The sequence below is a fragment of the Oreochromis aureus genome, linkage group 17 (assembly GCF_013358895.1).
Source record: "Oreochromis aureus strain Israel breed Guangdong linkage group 17, ZZ_aureus, whole genome shotgun sequence".
NCBI lineage: Eukaryota > Metazoa > Chordata > Actinopteri > Cichliformes > Cichlidae > Oreochromis > Oreochromis aureus.
This window is the reverse complement of record NC_052958.1, coordinates 32,623,218-32,645,101: the sequence shown is the minus strand read 5'-3', so window position 1 is coordinate 32,645,101 and position 21,884 is coordinate 32,623,218. Positions and strand designations below refer to the sequence as shown.

Sequence of the window (21,884 nt, the reverse complement as noted above, 5' to 3'; positions counted from 1 at the left end):
CAATCACGCTATCATTATTACTCCGGGTTCTAAGTCCACGCGGTGATTGTCAGCGTTTGTTGACAGTGTCTGTGTCAGTTTTCTCACACTTTTTTCAACACTACATTGAATTATATTTTCTCTTAACTACCGGACAGCTCGGTGGTGCCTGTTGTGGTGACAGTTTGGTGTCCCAGTTTGGGTGAGCAGGCTGTCGCGGGACAGACGCTCACATCTGTGATAACAGAAGCACAGTCGGATCGGTGTGAGCCAGGGGAGGAGGACTCAGCGTGCGTGCCACCATGCCTGTGCGACAGAAAGGTAAAGAAAATGCTTGTTAAGAAAATGGACTTTCGGTCTTTAGTTACACTTATGTGATATAATGTTTCTGTGTTAATATTCTTATCACCTAATGCATTTTGTGACACCGAACGTATCACTTTTAGCCACTCTAAAAGGTCGCGTTGATGTTGCGCTAGCTCCGCGAGGCGCTCCTATGCTTTAGCGCACGAAACTTGTGTGAAACACCTGCACTTTTAAACGCGGAACTGTTCAGTGTACGTGTACACGACTTTTAGAAAATAGCTCCAGGGCTCTTACTGCATACTCGGACGCTGTTGTAAATTCGGCATACATAATATTTAGACGATAACACTTTAGCTGTTTTTGCAGTGAAATGCAAAAAACAGCAAAGCTGCCCAGAAATAGAGCTCTTCAATATAAAAGTGCTTGCAGACACATGCATAGAAATTGAACTGCCAGTCTTTTAATTCATTTGGCTTTACGTATTGTCATGCAAGTGTAAAGTTAATGCACGCGCTGACACATTTAGTCGAAGTTTGACGTTGATCGTCACTGCTTCCGGTTTAATCAGCTGTTTAGAGTCAGGAATTTGCAGCCTGCATCTTCCCTTGCACCATAAATTCTACTACCCTTCTGCATGAGGGCATCGGGGCGATATAAAGGATGGCAGTAAAATGTTATAGCTTATCTTTTATCCATAAAATGTGCAAATACACGGGTTATGAAGTCTTAATTACCGTTTCAATTAAGAAGGCTTTCACTGATCATTACAAACCCTATTAGAAGTTGTGATCTTGTAGCCTGAGGTGAACACAAAGTCATTTACTTTTTTTCTTTTCTTTTTTTTTCAAACCAACACTGTTTTTTAAAAAAATGAATGAAGACACTTTATTTTTCAGACAGACGTGCAGAAATTCTCAATTTTAACCGTAGTTTCTGCAATTAAAAGCTTTTAACATCCAGCGTCTCCTTGCTCTGCTTAAGAGCACCTGGAAATTGTGTTTTTCATAAGAGATAAAAACCATGTTTTCTAATTATTTATTTATGTTTTCTTTAGATGCCCAGCGTGCCCTGGAGCTGCTCCAGCAGTATCGAGCCAAGCTAGACCAGAGACAGCAAAAGGCCAAACAGGGACCTGTGGAGGAAGACCACCAGCTGCAGCAGTCTCTGGACAAAGTCATCAATGTCTTTCAAAGTCAGCTCTTCAGTGCACTTCTTGGTAAGAAAATTTGTTTTGGTCAGCTTTGATCACATTTCCTGGATTTTGACAATTTAGGCAAACTACTTTTATGTGCACAATTGACTTTTTTGGAAATAAAGCTGTGCTTGGAGTGCTTTCTGTCACGCATTACATGTGTTTTACGTTTAATTTGCTATCAGTTTAAGGCATACATCTGCTGACTTCTTGCACTTTATCTTACCACATCACAAAACGTTTGCACTTCTGGTGTCTAACCATTCATCTTACGTGCAGATTAGTCCACATGCAATTATTTTATAACATTTTACATCATTTTTATAAAAGTAGAGACAGGTTTTGCCATTTGTGAATTACATTATGTTAGTTCCTTGACTAATACAGTTTTTTCTGATGGCTTAAGCACATTTTTTGTAACTATTGGCTACTTTTGCAAAACACACAAATAAGAAAACCCTTCACCAAATCAGCAAAACATTGTAGTTTTCTTGCAAAAGCTAATAAACCTTGCTTAACTCTCCAAACCTTCGTAAAAATGGTATTTTCGTATCAAACAGTTAACACAAGCCATCACATTAATAAGCACACAATGCACCAACTACACACTGATGGTATGAATGAAAAACACATCTGGCTTTTGCTTTCTCTGTGCACAAGGTAGGCTATGTCAGTTTGAGGTGATACTTTTGTCATAGGTCCGTAAACATAGAGGGATCCAAACTTCAAGTACTGGTGTTTTTCACACACCTTCACACACATCAAAACAAACACAAGTGTTCATTTCCAAGTCAAAACAAAATAGTAATTTCACTGAGTAAAAAAAAGAAATCAGCCTACATCGTGTCGTCTCTCTGGGTCCGGCCACAAAATTTCGTCTACATCACATGCAATGTCCTCTAGTCCAAGGCACCGGGGAAAAAATCTTCTGGAATGGCGTATCCAGGCCTGACATGATGCCTGGTCAATATCCCCACATGCCTCCTCTATTGCCTGTAAAAGGGCTATGCGTTGATGGGGATGATGGTCATAGACCTTCCAGCGCCAGGCAGAGAAGAACTGTTCAATTGGATTCAAGAATGGAGAGTATGATGGGAGGTTGAGTACAGTGAAGAGTGGGTGATCTGTAAACCAGTTGCGGACCAAAGCAGCCCTATGGAAACTAACATTGTCCCATATGATGACGTATCTGGTCTGTTCTGGTCTCTGAACATTAGTGAGCGTGTCATGTAAGGTGTCCAGGAATGTAATAATGTGTGCAGTGTTATATGGGCCCAGGGTTGCATGATGGTGAACAACACCATTTTGACTTATAGCTGCGCACATAGTTATGTTACCATCATGTTGTTCTGGGACGTTGATTATGGCACGGTGTCCAATAATGTTCCTGCCACGTCTCCTTGTCTTAGTGAGGTGAAAACCAGCCTCATCCACAAAAAACTGCTCATGACCCATCTGCCTCTAGCTCCATCACTCTCCAGACAAGACAAAACAAATTCAGCACAGCAGGCACATGCACAGCACTACAGTATGCACTTCCAGATTCAGTACCAATGATACTATAGCTTACCTGCACATAGTCATATCGCAGCTGTTTTACACGTTCACTGTTTCTTTCACAAGGTACTCTGTAGATTTGTTTCATTCGGATTCTGTTGCGAGCAAGTACACGACCTAATACAGAAATGCTCACATTTTGTATGTTTTGGAAGGTGGTGTCATCCTCAATTATGCGCTGCTGAATTTCGCATAGCCTTATGGAATTATTTGCAATCACCATATTGACTATATGGGTTTCTTGGTCTGCAGTGAACATTCGTCCTCTGCCCCCTGCATTTGGTCGTCTAGCAATTCTGTAAAGTAACAATTTCAGTATTTTTACATCTACTAACATGTACATGTACTAACCGATTCTCATTTCGAAATGTCCTTATGATGCTTGCTACAGTGTAGTGGCTCAAGTTAGCCTGAACCCGTTGGCCAGCTTCCCTCAGGGTCATTCCACGGTTGATTACATGGTCCACTATTGTAGCTCTGACTCTTCTTACCCTTCCTCTTCCCCCTCCTCGTCCTCTTCTTGCTCCTCCTTGTCCTCTTCCTCTAACTTCACCTCCTTGTCCTTGTCGTCCTCTTCATCCTACTTCTTCACCTCCACATCCTCTTCTTCGGCCTCCTCTAATTCTCACTCTTCTCACTCTTCCTGCTCCCTCCATTGTACTCCACACGGACAGCTTACCTGTAGCTTATTTATAGTGCTTAGGTTGATTGCAAAGTGAACTAATTATCTAAAACAGTTTTCACATGTGACAGTGTGCCAGACAGTTGGCAAAATAGTGTAAATAACAGCCATAAATGTGTATAGTTTTGCTAGGAGTGTGTTGATCATTTGGAAATTGAGTGTAAAGCAGTGAGTTGTGTTTACAGTTCTGCAAAAAGAGTGCTGTGCAGTGGATTGTACCTACAGTTTTGCAAGGTGTGTGTTACAAAATGGCAAACTGAGTGCAAAGCAGTGTTTTTGCTTTTAGTTTGGCAAACTCAGTGAGTGGTTTTGCTATAAGTATTAATAGCTTTAGAAATTGTGCTATAAGAATCACAGTTAGGGTTTAAGCATTCAGAAAAAACTGTAAAACAGAAAGTTTCAGCAAGGGTAAATATTACAGTTTTATTGATCTTAAAGATTTGAGCCTTTCGTTTGATTCTTCACTTCCTCTTCGCAATAATGCAAAAATCTCAACGTTGTGCGTGGATTTTGTTAATTTATCAAGATTCATGTCTTACAGATACCAGATACCACACTACAAGAATTGTCATGCTGTTTTGGGGATTGACAGGGACTGACTAGATTTCCAACATTAGGTATGCAGAAAATAGGCTGAATTCATGACAGCAACAGGAGAGGAGAACTGTTTGATTTGTGTGGGGCTCATATCAGAAAATGGAGAGCAGAACGTAGGGTGTCACAGAAAGCAGGCACCCACCTTTCAAATCTAAATCTATGTATAAATTCCTCTAACAAGGTGACAGTCTAACCAGCAAAGTCTCCTTTGATTAACTGTTGCTTAATCACACGTGAATCCTCATGGTAACGTTAATGGTGACAAACTGGTTTTCACTCCCAGGCCCCACCTGCTTTCTACCCCGCCCACACCTGTAGCTATTACGGCGCACTGCAGCGCACCTTCTCACGTTTATTGTGCCAGCGTTTGTGTGCTTGTTTATGCTGTTCACTCACCCTGATTCTGAGTTCCTGTTTTGAAGCTTGACTTTTTACTTTAACCAAATTGGATCTGATGTGTTGTGAAATAATGCTTCCCCTGTTTTGTTGTTTGCTATTCTTACTGATCCTTCTTTCTGGTAAAGACTTTGTGCATGGGTTTGCGTCCCTGCTGCTGCACTGGATTATTCCACTATTTACATTTCACTGTCCTTTTTTATTCCCCCTTATCATCTGTGTTATAGCCACCATACCCATTTGAGATGTGCTTACATGATGATTTGTGATTTAGTGCAGAACTATTTGTCAGCTGTACTGTAGATTAGGGGAAGTGAATCATTGCTAGTAATATTATGTCGCCACTAGAGGTCCTCAGAGTATTAGCTATGTTTCATTAGGTAAAGTATTCTCTACCAGTGTACTCTGAGAGATGGGCTCTCTTTGTGACCATCTTGGTTTTGCTTGTATCTGAATAATTTAGCATATACTATAAAGTAATAGTTAAGCTCTGCTGGAGCAGCTTTTTTTTTAACATCACAGCCTCTGTCCAGCTCACAGTGGGGACTCCCTTAACAACTTTAAACAATCCTGGGACAGTTGCAGATAGTTGTTTTCAGGACATAGGGGCTACATTTAAATAGGGCAATCATTTGTTAGCTGCCAACCTGCAGCTGACTTAACAGTCACAGCAAAATGACTGTTAAGGCAAAAACTGACTGTTAATAAGAGACAAGCATTTCTGCACCTTTATCTACGGCCACTCAATAACTAAACCTGTGATACTATATAACAGGCTCTCTTACACCCACCGGTACCAAATCCCGACACACTGGAATACAAAGCAGGCAAATCAGGTCATTCTACGGGTGGAGTAAACTTATCAAATCTCATCTGATAAAATTCACTGCAAACAAGTCAGAGAGCCACACACAGAAAACAAAAAAAGCTGGACTGTACACCCGTGAAGTTTGCCAGGTCCTTAACAAATAAGTTCTTTATTGGCCTTTTTTAGTTAAAACTGGTTAACTAGTGGTGATGCCTCGACACTTGGCGATGTCTGTTCTCCCCAAGCACATCTAGCTGTGGTGGTGGCCTTTCCACCATATTGAATAATTATTTCAAATGCAGACATATACGTAATAAATAATTAGGTATATGTCTAATTGGGCGATCGTGGCTCAAGAGTTGGGAGTTGCCGGTTCGATCCCCGGCTTGGACAGTCTCGGTCATTGTGTCCTTGGGCAAGACACTTCACCCGTTGCCTACTGGTGGTGGTCAGAGGGCCCGGTGGCGCCAGTGTCCGGCAGCCTCGCCTCTGTCAGTGCGCCCCAGGGTGGCTGTGGCTACAACGTAGCTTGCCATCACCAGTGTGTGACTGTGTGTGTGAATGGGTGGATGACTGGATATGTAAAGCGCTTTGGGGTCCTTAGGGACTAGTAAAGCGCTATATAAATACAGGCCATTTACCATTTTTACCATTTTAATTACACTATCTTTGAGGTGCAACTCCTGAAGATCATTCATATTTTATGCTTTTTCGGTGTGTTTTTCTATCCATGTATGTTTTTCCTGCACTGGTATTGTGCTTGCCATCACTGACATGCTGCAAAATGAAGCTATTTTCAATCAGATGCTCTGTAGATGGTATTAGCTGGTGGATCAAAATCTGACAGTACTTCTGTGTTCATAATTCCATCGGTTTTTGACAAGATCCCCAACGCCACTGCCTTCACCCTCTCTAGCAATAATTGCCTACAGATGGCTGTAGAGACTTACTATTGCACCTCTCTCCTGAGAGAATGACTTGATTCTTGATTCTTCAGTGAACAGTAAATGGATCAACTGAGGGAAACTCTGGCTCTTGTGAAGCAAAATATAAAGAAATGTGGGGTGGCCCGAGACTATTGCACAATATGATTTTTAAAGATTAACTGATTATAAATTACACCATGGTTTGATTTTTTTTAAATGATCAACTTTACTACGCTGTCTTTTGGTGAATAAATTAATGTATCAATTAAACACTCACTGTTTGCACTCAGTGATTTGCCCACTTCTGTAGGGTTTAGTTAATCACTACACCCTTTCACATTGTTACTTTCCTCCTTTTTCCAGATATCCAGGAGTATTATGAGTTTACCGTCCTTGCAGACAGCAAGTGCTCTGCGGACAGTCCCAAGAACCTTGCTGCCTCCTGCAGGCTGCCAGCAGAACCCTCAGCCCAGCCACAGCCCTCCACAGATCCCTTGACCTCCAGCATTTCTGATGGACAATCCCAACCCAAACCACTCGTCTCCAAACCCAGGTCAGTCAAGTATCCTGCGCCTCCAGTACCATCAGCAACACCAGCAATAAAGTCATCTTCGCCTACAACACAGTCCAGCACACCTGAGCTGGCCAAAATGAAGTATCGTGCTCCTCTTCCTCCTGCTCAACCGGGGGGCTCCAAATCACTTGAAGAGGAGACTTCTAAACCTTCCCCCAGTGTCACAGTTAGTAATGCAGAAACCCCGACCGGCTCTACAAATACATCTCCTGGAGTGTCGCTAAATGGAACAAAGCTTCCTGCTACCAGCTCTGGCATTTCTTCAGAAAGCTCCACCAGCCCACAAAGCGTTCCTGCTTCTTCTGACCTGGTGACAGTCTCAGCCCTCGTCTCGAGCACCATTCAAGGCCTTGTGTCTCCAACTGCTCCAGTCAAACCTGCCCGCACCAGGATCCCTTCCAGCACAAGCACAGGTCCCAACAAAGTCACAGATTCTGTCCCTACTGCTCCTCTGACCAGCAAGGACTCAGGATTCAGCAAAGTCACTCCCATTCCAAGTCCGACTAGTCCAAGCCAGGGAAAATTCACCTTCAGCGGACGCAGGTCCACAAGTCCACCTGGACAGCTGAACAAAGGACCTTATGCGTGAGTGCAGTCTCTGGTAATATGAATGTGCATGGATTGCTAGTGTAATATCTTTATATAGTACTTCAACATGCTATTAGGAATTTAGATATAGAACAGAACACTAATGGACACATATTTGGAGTTCACCTATTTGCACCCTCCCTTGATCTCTTTTCTCCAACCAGCCCAACCAGTCCTGGGCCAGGAAAGGGCCCTTCCACTAGCCCAACCCATGGTCCAGCCCTCTCCAGGCCACCCACGAGCCCAGTGACCCCCAACAAGGTAAGACATCTCTTTATGTTTTGTTGTAAGGACCACAAAAAAGCTGCAAGAAATCTGTCTGTAGCTGACAGAAAATGAGATAGAGGTTGTGTAAAGAGTCTGCAGCTGCAGACTCTAGGAATTTGCAGTGTAAACCCAAATGCAGATAAACAGAAGCAAGAAAACAAAATCTTAACAAAAAAGCGAGCCGGTTTATTGTGGCTAAAGGCAGGAACAAAACGAAGGCAAAGGGAGGCCATAAACACTAACGAAACTGTGAGGAAACTAAACTAAGAACACAGAACGAGACTAGCAAAACTGAACACACTGAACACAGGACGTGAGACTATCAAAATAAAACAGGAAACAGACGCAGACTAAGCACATGGTTCGACACTGGGATTGGGGGGGGGCGTCACGCAAGACAAGACCCAGCGCCCGGAAACATGGGCTCCTATCTGAAGGTAGGTGATGGCAGCAACTGCGAGTTATCTGTGGGTACAAGGAATTTTTTTCTTTTTATAAGGTCTCATAGTCTGAATAGCCTTATCTGAATCCTGCTTTATGTTTTTGGGGCGTGATTTAGGGCTGAATTCCCACCTTGAAACAGTGCAGTTAGCAAATTGCAAAGGTTAGAACTAAGGATGCTTTTTTTATTTTTACTTTTTAAATATAAATAATTTAGGTTTAGCTGTACAATATTCAATGCTCTGTGCTTATTTAAAAACAAAACAAAATGCAAATATAGCCAAATTTATATTTTGATTGCATCCCATGAAATGATCCACTACACATTTTAATTGATTATATTGTGATTGTTAAACTATTGACTTTGAAAATGACGTTTTCAGAAGCTGTTAGAAAAATTCCTGAGAAGTGTTTACGAGAGACACCATGTCTGCTCATGAATCAGTACATCCAAAGGCTTGTGGTGGCTGCAGCAGGCAGAATAAGATAGGCAGGTTGTTTATACAGATTTGTGCATTGCATAATATGACAAAGGGAAACAGGTTAAGTAACATTTTAATAATCTGGACAGTCAGCAGAATGAGGTCAGAGGGTTAACCCTAACCCTTGGGTAAACAGGGATTGATGGTTTCCTTTAGTTTGAGCTTTTTGACCGCAGGCTTGTTGCTGATGACTGAACATACAGCATCTTGAAATATTAGACTAATGTCATTGTGCTTTTTTCAGTGTGTCTGTTTACTGAAGTTCTGCTCTTTACACAGATTTAATGATTGTATTTGTGGAGTTGGAAGCATCAAGTATTCATTTTTGATCACAAAAATGGGTTAATTTTCAAACTGTTAAGTAAAGCCCAGCCAATATGGAAACCGAGCAATTATTTCTTTTGTTCGGTGCGTACCGAGCCTCATCTATCACACAGTATCTTGCCCAAGCACACTTCATGGATTGGAGAAGAATTAAAACTTTTTGATTAGTGGATTATTCAATATGGAGCATGCTTTTTTCCTTTTATTTTTTGTGTTTTTTAAAAATTATTTTGTGGGCCATTTTTCATTTGCTCTAACGGGAAAGAACAAGTGAAAATGACACAGAAAATAGTTCAGGATTGACTCAAACCCAGGTCAGCTGTTCAACCAAGTTAGCTGTACCTGTGCCCTCATCTCCTCTGATTATTCTATAGTTTATGCAGCTCAGGTTGATGGAAATAATGATATGTTGCTATGCTCATATATACTTTTCCTGTAATGTCACACCCACCTGGGACAAAACACAGACTTTCTTCTAGTCAAAATGCTGGATAGCTAACATGTACTACTACAAGCCACTCGCTTTGTTCAGAATTGCTATACAGCTGAAAGTGTAACAATGCATGTAAACACTCTTCATCTAATTCTTGTTGTAGTGGCCAAAATTGCACCATCCTTTTCCACAACAGCCCACATTACACTTGGTAGGTCCTTTAAACGATTCAAAATATTACTACCTTGCCATCATGACCTTGTATAACGTTAGCCAGCTAATAAGCACTCACTTTTGTTTGGATAGTGAAGAATGTTTTGTTTTTTGTTTTCACCCCAAAGCTATTAATAATGATTCTGGTTATCGCAGCCCAGTGCAGACAGACTGACCACTTTCTGTTGGCAACGGAGAGCATCAGGAAAAAACAACAATGAGTGCAAGCACAGGAATAGGACACAAAAGTAGAGCAGATACAAATGCAACACTGTGTTCATACACATGTTGCATATGTTCATGCTCTGCTACAGATGTGGGTGTTAGACATGGATTTGCTTACTCCAGCTTTCCTTTCTCTCTCAGCTCCACAGGTAGTGTATAGTATTTACTCTATATTACAGCATTTACTGTATATTGTACACATACAGTATATTACAGTACCAGCTGTAGTAATGTTGTGTATCAAGGAAAAGCAAAAGAGTGAAATCTCAGCTCTGCGTGTAGCTTTGGGCTACATATGGAGCTTTAACTTCACCCACAGTCAAAGTTGAAAGTAGAGCATCCATTGCTATATACTGTTCACTCAAGCCCCCCCACTTCTGCCAAACAGAGACCTGACCTGATAAAAAAAGCAGAGAGTGGTGAGTGTGTGTGTGCAGTGTATGAATCTGTTTGTGTATGCGCTTATGTCTGTGCATACACGTCTGTCAGCGTGAGTGTTTGCCTGTGCATCCATGTGTGTGCGTTTCTGCGGCTGTCTCTAGACGTTTGCCGCTTTTGTGTGTGTGTGTTCGTGTGTGCATGTGTGCTGAGTGTTCTGCATGCGTGCCGATATATATATTCTGAGCCATGCACTCTTCGAGTTCAAAATGTGGCTACCAGCTGCCATAAAACGAAGAAAGCAGCTGGAAATCAAGAGGGCGGGTCGAGGTGCATCGGGACAGACTTGCCATGTTTCCGATTCGGCCTCTGTTTTAGGAGAGAAGTCCTATGTGGCTGCTCCGATGAAAGGACAGGTGGAGAGGACACAAGAAAGGGAGGAGAGAGAAACTGAACGATGAAAGGAAGGAAGGAGACAGAGACAGACAGACGGGAAAAACATGCCACCAAAAGCAGCAAACATCTGATTGGTGGAACAGGAAAGTTGGAGCCACGAGATGTTTTGGTGAAAGTTTGCCAGTCGAACTGGTGAGGATGGATTGCATCTGTATCCTCACTACCAAGGTGAGACATGGGAACAGAACAGGCTACAGTAGAAAGTGGCGGGGAAGACAAATCAGGGCACAGGAGAACAGGGTGTGTCAGTGTGGTCATTAAGACAGTGAAAAAAAATTTCTAATAGCTAACGCTTTATAATTTTGTGATTGGTGTATTTATTCAGTCATTACAGCAATGCCTTAATTTTTAATGTCAAACTCATTCTGAATGAATCATTGATGGGAAACTCAGCCATATCAAATTGGGGACAGGGTTGCTTCATGTACAGTTGACTTGCTTTAGTTTGTGAATAAACAGGTTATAAGAGTAGTAGGCTGTGCTTTTGTGAAGCGATTCTAATGGGAATGCTGATCTGATGTACAGTTATTGGTCTGATGTCATGTGACACCCAGAGAGACAGCAAACTAGGTTGATAGGACAGACACTTCAAAAGAGTGACTGACTGGCTGTGTAGCTATGCGACTGGTGCAGTGGTTGACTGAATGACTGACTGCTCTTGAGGCAGAAAAGAGAACTTGGTAAAAAAAAAAAACTAGGCTGGCAAAATTAAACACATACATTATGCACATATGTTCATGCTCAGAAATGCATGACCCATTTATAAGGAGTTGAATCAGTGTGAGCTGGGACAGACTTCAAGCCTGCATGTTCCAGCAGGCAAAAAGGAACATGCAAGGAACACAAAAATATTTGTGTGTGGACTTGAGAAAAAAAGTTCAAGTTTTGTATACTGCAAAAAAATCGACACACCTGGGCCTTTCGACAATTTTTGCATTTCTCAAATAAGTACTAAAAGTACCCTATCATGGAGCACACTGCCTACTGTCATGGTTTGCTGTGTGGCAGGCAGGATGTAGGACCCAAACGCAGGACTCATACATGGAGAGTAAACTCAAAACGGCAGCTTTATTGCTGGAAAAACTCTTACACTAAAACAGAAAATAAAACCCAAAACAAGAAACTAGAAGCATGAAACTCAAACCAAAAACACTAAGAAACTAGGGAACTAAACTGGGAACAGAGAATTGGGAAATACCGGGTGCACAGAGGGAACAAACACAGCACATGGGGGTGGTGATGGAAGGAAAACACAGGGCTTAAATACACAAGGGAGTAATGAGAGAAGGGGAAACAGGAGGGAAACACAGCTGGGAGTAATAAGGCCTAACGAGGCAAGGGAAAGCAAAAGAAGATACACTGACGAAGGACATGGGACTGTCAAGGTAAAACAGGAAACATCAGACAATCCAGTCCGTTTTCACTCCTGAGGCGTAATATACGGACGATTTGTCATGTCCCGAGGTGTTTCTGAGGAACGCGAAAGGTGACATTCCGCGCTCTTATGCTAGGCGCCGGGTTATGGATGAAATCCAGTAAAATGACGCTCTCATGGTAATACACGTTCCAGTCATGTATTCCAACCCTAACCATAACCTTATCCCTAACCTTAACCAGCACTTTAATGACGTTAGATAGTGTTTTCCAAAGTGATTTAAGTAAAACTAACGTTCGTGTCTAGATTCATAGACACTGCAGACTGGACACTGAGACATAGAGACACAACTGACTGGGGAGACAGAGGGAACAAGGAGACAAGAGTGACTAGACGAGGAATATGGGGAAGGCAAAGTAACAGAAATCTAAATCCTAGGAACTAAGAAAATAATACGAGCAGAAATCAGTAAAGAGAACCAAAACCATGAGTCAAAGAATATAAATGATGGAAAAAACATAAACACTTAGTCAGAAGACTCAGGACAATGACACCTACACAGCATATTTAGCATGTATTTTGTAGGATTTTGACAGAAAACTGTCTCAAATCCAACATTGTGAGTTGTACATTTGCCTGAAATGACGCAGGGTTTGACTGCAGTTATTGTGCTAGCTACTGTTTTTGGGGACATTTGAATCTTGAACAAATGTGTATAATACCAAATTCTTATTTGAAAAAGAAAAAAATTTGAAAAAAAGATATAAAAACTAAGCCATATCGGAACACATATAACTTGTCTAAAAAAATATGCTTCTTCCAGCTAGCAGCTAGCTTCTTCTTTTGCCACTGTGTAGCTAAGATGGTAACAACTGAGCTGTTAAAACTCAGTTTTTGACCTTTATGAATACACCATAGGGGTACTGTGGTACTTGCCTTTATGCACCCAAAGTCGCGAGTAAAGGTGCACAATTTGAGACACAGCAAAGGAACTAATGTTAATATAATACACCAACTCTCTCTTTGTCTATTTGTTTATTTCCTTTCTGCGCCATCAGAAGTAGTAGTAGTGACCAAACTTGGCATACTGGAACATCTTAGACCCTTGAAGGGTCTTATCTGTATCTGATATTATGACATTATCATGTTCCATGGTAATTACCTAGCAAATGGCTAATTTTTTTAGCATTTATACACATATAACATGTTATAAAAGTATTATATTGTTTTTAATTACACAACTAAAATGTTTCATTTATATCCACAGATACCTAGCAACTTCAGAGCAGTGGGATAAAAATGACCAATTTTAGACCTTCCACCCCTATTTTTTTATTTTCTCAGAGAGTTTAAGTATATGAGTCTGCCAATAGTACGGACAGGCGAAACACTACTGTGGCATGGAAATGTACCAGTAGAATTAATTAGTAATGAATGCGTGAGAGAGATCCTGTCAGTACAGTGTAATTATGTCCTCAACTTTCTCTTGATTTTGCTCACTTTTTTTAGACTCCAAACATTAACTCCAGCTACTCAGCTGTCTCTCCTGTGTCTTATTTTTGTGTTTTCCACACAAAAACTGAGCATACATGTAGCTGAAGATGAACTGTATTATTACAGAGGATGTTCTTTCCCATCAGCAATTTCAAAGTAATAGACACCCCATAAAAAAGTAAAAGCCATCATAAAACCTACAATAAAGTTTCAAATCAACGTCTCCCTGCCAGTCTCACAGCTTGTCCTAGAGCTTCTTCAACTAAAAACAACATCTTGAACAGAGTGAAAATAATTTTGATCATACATGTAAGTGTTGTAAGATGGCTTCTGGCTTATGAAAATAGTCTTCAGTATGGGCATGTAGAGGGATTTGGGCATGACAGTTACACCTAATATCTTGTAGTATGGGCGTTTGGGGGTTTGAACCTTACTGTCTATGTAAAAGGTAAACATGCTGACTACTCGGTCGTCCTGCCACCTTAGCTAGAAATACTATGTGTCTGCCAGATCATGAGCTTATTTATATGAAATTAAGTCTTAGGAGCGTGATCTTCTGTCATTTAGGTATGCACAGAATCAAATCCAAGGGTTTATGATTAACTTTAGCAGAACTGTCAGTTCTACCAAAGACTTCCAAATACAGCCTGATTCCAAGATCATCCATCACAAAGGAATCTGGAGAATAATAGGAAGTAGCAGTAGGCACACTCTCGCACACAAATAAGTCTGCAGTGATTTGGCAAATTTACAGACAGACTGCAGGGATTCAGTCTCACATTTATCACCCTAATCTTGTTTATCTCATTAAGATAATGGAAACCAAGGGTGTTTCCTGAGCTTAGACTGATAGATTATAGCTGGAAAATATTTCAGTACATCCTCTCACCTCCTGTTTGATTAACATACACACACACACACACACACACACACACACACACACACACACACACACACACACACATATATATGAAAAAATATTTCCCCCTTCCCAATTTCTTAACAATCCAAGTAAATTCAAAGCTCTGCTTTTGAATTCTTTTATCATTTATAAAGGTAAAAGTTATCCAAACCTGTCTTTTAGGTGTGGATGAATTAAAACCGTTCTGTAAAGAAGAGCGGGCCACAGCAATGTGAAAAGCTCATTGGCAGTCATTGTGAACGCTTGATTGCAATTCTTGCTGCCAAGTGTAACAAAACCACTTATTAGGTTTAGGGTATAATTACTTTTGCATATTGGGCCAGATAGGTTTGGATACATTTTTTCTCTTAATAAATGAAATGAAAAACTGCATTTTATATTATTTGGGTTATCGTTGCCTAGTCTTCAAAGTCACGCAGTCTGGGTATTTAACTTTGTATCAATACTCTCCTCTCTAGCTTGCCCAATCCTCTTTTCCTCTCTGATATATCCAGTCTTAAATCCCACTCTGGTTTTATTAGTGACTGATTGTTGTATGGTCTGACTGAGTGCCTTCTGTGCACCAAGAGAGCAAGAGTCTCTCCTAAGAGGCTTACCTTAGGCTGCTAATAGACTTTAAAGAGGTGGAACTATTTTAGGATGGACAAAGAGGAGGATAGAGAGAAAAAAATGTCAGAGAGAGATACACAAAGACCTTGGAAAGCAGAAAAGACAGTCCATGGCTGCATGAACACTTCATGCAGTCATTGCATGCCTAGTTTTTCAGGGGTACTTTACTTGCAATTGCCAGGAAAAGGCCACGATAAATCCTTCCTTTAGTCCTACCATCTGAACAGCTGTCCAGCTAGCATTGTGATGTAACTGTGAGGAGGGCTCAAACATCAGACGGAGTAATCAGCAGAGAAGCCACGTGAGGAGAGACGAGCGAGAGAGAACTTCGTAAGCAGCTGTAGGCATATTGAGTCCAGTGACATGCATTAGAACATGCAGTAGAACTAATATAGCGACTCGGGACCGCTGTTACAGTTTGGTTAAACGTCGTCTTGGCTCTGTATGGCCCACACCTGTAAAGAATTGGACTATGTCTCTGGACTGGCCTGCCTGTAGGACAGCTGATACTACTGGGCCACCACGTGGGCTAATTGTGAAAATGGAGCACTGCCACTCTGCGGTTTCAATCAATGTAATGTATATTATATTATTTCAGTTACACTTTATGATTTTGCAGTTCACATAGAAGAAACAGATTTGTACTGTAGTTGAGTAGCAGAGGCAAATAAGGTGTAACCTACTTTAGTAATAAATAACCAGCTGTCCATTACCTCTGTATGTGTGGTGTGTTATTGCATGCACAATTTAGGGCCGCTTTATGGCTTATATGACATTAAACTCAGGTGTGGAATTACATGTTTACCTATAATTAAATGTCCTGTGTTTATTCTGCAAATGCATTTTAACACAAGAACGCAATATAGTAGGACTATTTTTATTATTGCAGTAGAGCTTTTCACAGTATTTAGCTCATTTTTAATCATATCTTAGGTAAAGTGTAGGTTAACACACCTATGTATATAAGAGTTAAAAACTATCTTGGAATTAGTTCCACAGAAGTGTATCAGAGGTACTAGGAGGTACAGGAACTGGCTGAAAACCAAGAGGAGCTCAGTAATTAAGAAGAATTAGTACAGGGCCAGAGGTTACAGCATTAACATTAGTTAGCTACATTCTAATGCTAAATCCTGAATGCTAACCACTAAACTAAACTCTTCTAAAGTACTTAGGAGCACTCTATATACTTATACACATCAGTATTGGCCACAGTGGATAGCATGCTGCAGTGCAGTCAGTGAAAGTGATCCAGTGCTAGCTAACTGGAAATATTTGCCAACCCAAATCCATCCAAAATTTCTGAAACAGAAACTATTCATGGGTGTGAAGCTCCCTTGAAGATGCTGAAACATGACCACAGTGTTCATTTATATGTTAGAGATACTTTGTTTCATGTTATATTAAAGTTGTTTTGTAGGAACACTTTAATTTTGCAGTGAAGCCAGTTTTTTTCAAACAGTTCATCCACAACTTCAAGTGAACATTTATGCCTGATGTAATGAAATATCATGAGATATGTTTCAGTGGTCTGTTGTCCCAGTGAAGGTTAGCAACTTAACGTTAATTGTGTGACACTTGAACAGGAGCAGATCAGCTAATCCCATCAAGCAAATGACTAATCACTATGAGGCTATGTATACAAATTATACACACATACACACTTGTAGAAAAATTGCAACACACACACACACACACACACACACACACACACACGCACAGAAAGTTCAGTTGAGAGAGAAGACCAGAGCCACTCTTCATGTATGGAGTGAAAAAGATTTTAGTGAATGTAAATACTATAAATGCAAAATGTGCAGAAGAAATAACATTTAAAAATGACAGTTGAACATCAGTGTCTTAAAGACAGACAAACTTTGACAAGTTTACATCCCTGATTTTTGCATTGGCATACTCCAGTTATACCTAATTAAATAATCAAGTAACATCTAGATCAAGACGGCTGATCATATGTGTATAGTATTTTTATATATATGATAGATTATTTTTTTTCTTTCTTAGTACCTTCAGTCAGCCAGTGATATCTAATAATGCATTGGTTAAATGTATATTTGTTTTAATATTACAGTTTAATAGCTGATTATTTAAATAATTTGGATGAATTTCAGAGTATTTTATATCTTAATGTTATGTCCTGTACATTGTTATTCCATTCATCTGTCATCTGTCAGTGTTGTGATATTAGGAATGTTTGGCTTTGCCAGTCTGTGACTGGTAACTGTGGAGGAAACTCTGTGACAGTGAGCGCTCACTGGTTTTCGCTGGTCTTCAGCTATTTCTTGTAAAGCTTCGGGGTGTGTTTTTGGCTCATTATCCTGCTGCAGTGTTAACCTTTTTTTGGATTCAGGTCACATGTCCAATTCCAAAGAAGGCTAAACACCTCCAAACTGAAAAAACCCTGTTACCTCTGCAATTGTTGGTTTGAACCTTTGTGATTTTAATCACTCAGACTCTCTTCTCTTACTATTTTAAATCTAAGGATCCATGTGTGGCTCTATATTGATGTCCTTGTACACTGAAATTTGTTATGAATGACTAAAAAGTAGTGCCTTAAGATCAACTACTAATCTGCAGTGTCTGCGACTTTTTGTAGATGCTTTCGCAAGGTAGTGTAATCTGACCTTATCTAACTCTAAGCACGTAACTCTCAAGGAATTGTTTAGAGACCTCTCCTTCTTTAGACAAACAAACTCTGAAGCAACTTTTTTGTGCCTCAGTGAACAAAGTTCAGTGTATTGATCCTCTCATTTTGCTGTTCCCGGTTGTTTTTGCATATTAATGATTCAATAATCAAAAAGGTTCTGAAGTCCCATGCACTGCCCTTCAGTCTCATCTTGATTTGACATTGTTTAGAACAGCGTTGGGATTTATGATATTTTCTCTTTGTTTTATACCAAATGTTCTGCTAGAAGCTGGTGGACAATAACTGCAAGTTGATTTAATTAAAGAAACCTCTGATAATCAGCATTATTTAAATGCTGCTTCAGACAGTCACAATCAAGGAAACCTGGCCTTTTGTTTAAATGGATTCTTTGCTTTCATGTAGAGCTGGGCGATATAAGATTTTTTCATATCACGATATGCTTTTTTCATTTCAGGCGATAACGATATATATCACGATATAAGCCAAATAACTATATATGTAAGATTTAAATGTGATGTTGCTCACAAATAAAATGTGAAATAATCAGCAGCTTGTTTTGATTTAAATATTCATTTTCCATAATAAGTTCAACAGGGCAGATGTACTTAAAATGAGGCTTCAGTTTTATGGTAAAAATGGTAAATGGTGTAAATTCTGCATTTGTATAGCGCTTTACTCAGTCCCTAAGGACCCCAAAGCGCTTTACGCTACATTCAGTCATTCACCCATTCACGCACACATTCACACACTGGCAATGGCAAGCTACGTTGTAGCCACAGCTGCCCTGGGGCGCACTGACAGAGGCGAGGCTGCCGGACACTGGCGCCACCGGGCCCTCTGACCACCACCAGTTTTATGCAAAATAAAGGCAAATATTACAATCTACACAAAAGGCAGCCGCTAAAGCGTTTAAGTTTCAAAATAGAACAAACAAAACAGACTACTAAATTGTCAGTTCCACTTAGAAACAAAATATTAATTCTAAAAATAAATCTTAGTTTATTTTACAGAAAAAGAGACAAAATTGACCAACTTACATAATATTGCTTTGGAAGCGCTGTCTGAGAGAAATGTTTATGTCCAGGGAGTCGGTAACGAGGATCCATTACCTTAATTAGCTGCTTGAATCCTTCATTTTCAACCGTGTTTATTGGTAGCATGTCTTTAGCAAGACAGTAAGCTATGGCATTCGTTATGTTGCTATGGCTCTTACCTTTTTTGTCATATGGTAAGACGCTGGCGAAAGCCGACTCAATTGACTGTTGCTGCTTCACAGGGATTCCCCTGGTTGTTTTTGATGACGAATTAGCGCTTTCAGTCAGAGATTGAGCGTGCTCCAGTGGGTGGCACTGCTTCAGGTGATAAAAAAGGTTTGTTGTATTTCCAGACTTTGTGGGAACATGCTTTCAGCACAATTTACAGTGCGCGTTACGCTGTTTTTTGTCAGACTTCAAATAGCCGAAATACCTCCACACTACGGAACTTCTCTGGCCTTTCCTTTCGACAATCTCTCCGACATTGGAACCGTCATCTGTGTTCCCTTTGGTATTCTGGTCACCAAAAACCCGGCACGGCGGCTGGCTGCTTCTCAAACAAATACACACGTGCGCGCTTTGGCACTTGAGCTGTACGTAACAAGTTACGTGACGTGACGCCATGGCTGTGATTGGTTCGGCTCTGCGCTACTTAATTTTTATTGGCTATTGGTTTTTTTTTATAAGACAGGAAGAGAGAGATGAGGTCTATCGCAATAGTTTCATTTTTCTATCGAGAAAAAGTTATTTCGCAATACATATCGTTATCGTTTTATCGCCCAGCTCTACTTTCATGTAGTTTCTGCTTAGTGCAGAGAGAGTGGTGATTGAAGCAGACTCCAGTGGACATGTAGGTGAAGGGAACAGGGGTGAGATGGAGTTGGGTAGGTATGGTGTAAAGGATGGTAGTGGATTTTGTGAAAAGGGTAGAAATGGCTGTGGTGAACTCATATTTCAGGAAGAGAGAGGAAAGTTCAGCGATGTATAAGAGTGAAGGAATCTGCTCCAATCTAAAAGCGATGTGAGACTGCAAGTCTGTGTCAGGGGAGGCAGCATTGGATGGCAGCCAATGAACTTAGAAGCAAGGGTTAAATGGTGGAAGTTGAAAAACGTTCAGGGAAGAGTTGAGACATATTTCTGGTCGGTAAGGGAGAGATCTCTGGGATAGTACAGCTAACGTGGTGAGGGAAGCTGCCTAGAAGATATTTGGTATAACCTCTGGTTAAAGGAAAAAGACACGAAGACTTGGTGGTTCAAACGAAGAGGTTAGCAAAGGAAAAGTGAGATACTCTGGGAGGTAGCCAGGAATACTGGGAGGACAGGACAAGAGAGAGGTGACACAGGCAAAGGCTTATAGTTACATTTTAGGTGAGGCTGAACACTAAGGAAGAGAGTCCAAGCTGGAAGGAGCAGGTTAGGGTGATTAAGGATAGAGGTGGAAATGAACTAATGAGTGAAGGAAGTGTGCTTAGAAAGTGGAGGGAGTACTTTGAGGAGCTCATGGATGTAGAAAATGAGAGCGAGAGGAAGGATGGAGAACAGCTAGTGAATCAGGATGTCCAAAGGATTAGTTAGGAGGAAATGAGGGCAGCTATGATGGAGGATGAAGAGTGTAAAGGCGATTGCCCCGGATGACCTATCTGTGGTGCTATGGAGATATCAAGGAGAGAGGGCAGTGGACTTTTTAACCAAATATAAATATATAAAGAACAATAACCAAGTACTGCAGTGCCTGTGTTTTGCCACATAGAGGCACTGTCTGTCTAACAAATTCAGTGACACGATGGGTTTCACATTGTTTCTCTGCAGTGACTTAAAACATCCACGTTTGCTATTTAAATACACAGTCAGCTGACATGTCCCTTGGCATTATTTATTATAAAATATTCAGCAGAAAACAGCAGATGTCCTATAATTCATTTCTCCCTCATGTTTATTTTTGCTACTGCTACAAGGTTTCAGCAGGAGTCTGATGTCCTCACCCAGCTTTTAGAGGAAACAATGAGCTCTATTTTAAAGGGAATTCACTCATGTGTAAACTGAATATACAGCTGGTAAAAGGTGATCATGTGACCATATTTAAAATCTTGATGTATGGTGCCTTTTTAAATTGGTTGGCTTGTAGAATGGAGAATCCACAGCGATTGGCTGGAAGGGGGTGTATGAGGTTATTACACACACACACATCCGCACAGCGTAGTTATTTCTGTGCTGGCTGACCTACTAATGTTAACATGTAGTGCATGCCTGCTAGGCTCATGAGGTAGCATCCTCTCTCGCTTGCTTTTTCCCATTTGTCATTTATTCCTTTCTTTTCTTTTTCTTCACTCCCTTCATCCCCTTTCTTTCTTTCTTTCTTTCTTTCTTGTGCTCTGCTGTTATTTTATTTCAGGAAATTTGGTCTGTGATCCGATGTGAGCTTCACTCTCCCAGTACATTCTGTGAGCCATATGATCTAGAACCCCTTAGGTCATCCCAGATGTATGCATGTTTGTGTGTGTGGTTGCACACAGATCAGCAGGAGCTCCATCTGCTCTTTGCCAAACACCGAGGGATTCACTGTATCGCTGGTCTCAGTGCAGCCAGCTTATCACAAAAACCAAGACTTTTTGAAGACAGGCACTTCAGCCTGTGCTGACTTCTGGAGAAATCCAGTCTGAGGTTTCTGGACTGAAACAGAGACGTGAGAGACGTTGGTGTATGAATCCAGAATAATTTAATAGTAGTATATGGCCAATCTGTCACTCATCAAGTGATGTCACACAGTCCTGACTCAGTCTAAATCTAGTTAATGAGAAATTTACATTTTCTGCTCTGCACACTACTGAAAAAATATCACCGTCACACAGTGAATATTGGAAAGGAAAAGAAGGGCAAAAACAGCAGTCTGGTTGCATACCAGAGGGTTACATTATTTATTTTAAATTTTCCCAGACTAGGATAAATTCAGAGATTTTGAAATGTGTC

At 40.7% G+C, this 21,884-nt stretch overlaps 1 protein-coding gene across 3 annotated transcripts in view; it reads left to right on the top strand.

The window, feature by feature from the left end:
* Positions 1-21,884, top strand: part of LOC116336356 (discs large homolog 1-like protein) — a 119,897-nt gene continuing 98,013 nt past the window's right edge. For all 3 annotated transcript variants that reach the window (XM_039601292.1, XM_039601291.1, XM_039601290.1), the window contains exons 1-4: positions 1-300; positions 1,340-1,501; positions 6,807-7,602; positions 7,770-7,866. In XM_039601292.1, coding sequence (XP_039457226.1) covers positions 282-300; positions 1,340-1,501; positions 6,807-7,602; positions 7,770-7,866 — 1,074 coding nt within the window. In that variant the 5' untranslated portion in view covers positions 1-281. The remainder of the gene's footprint in view (positions 301-1,339; positions 1,502-6,806; positions 7,603-7,769; positions 7,867-21,884) is intronic.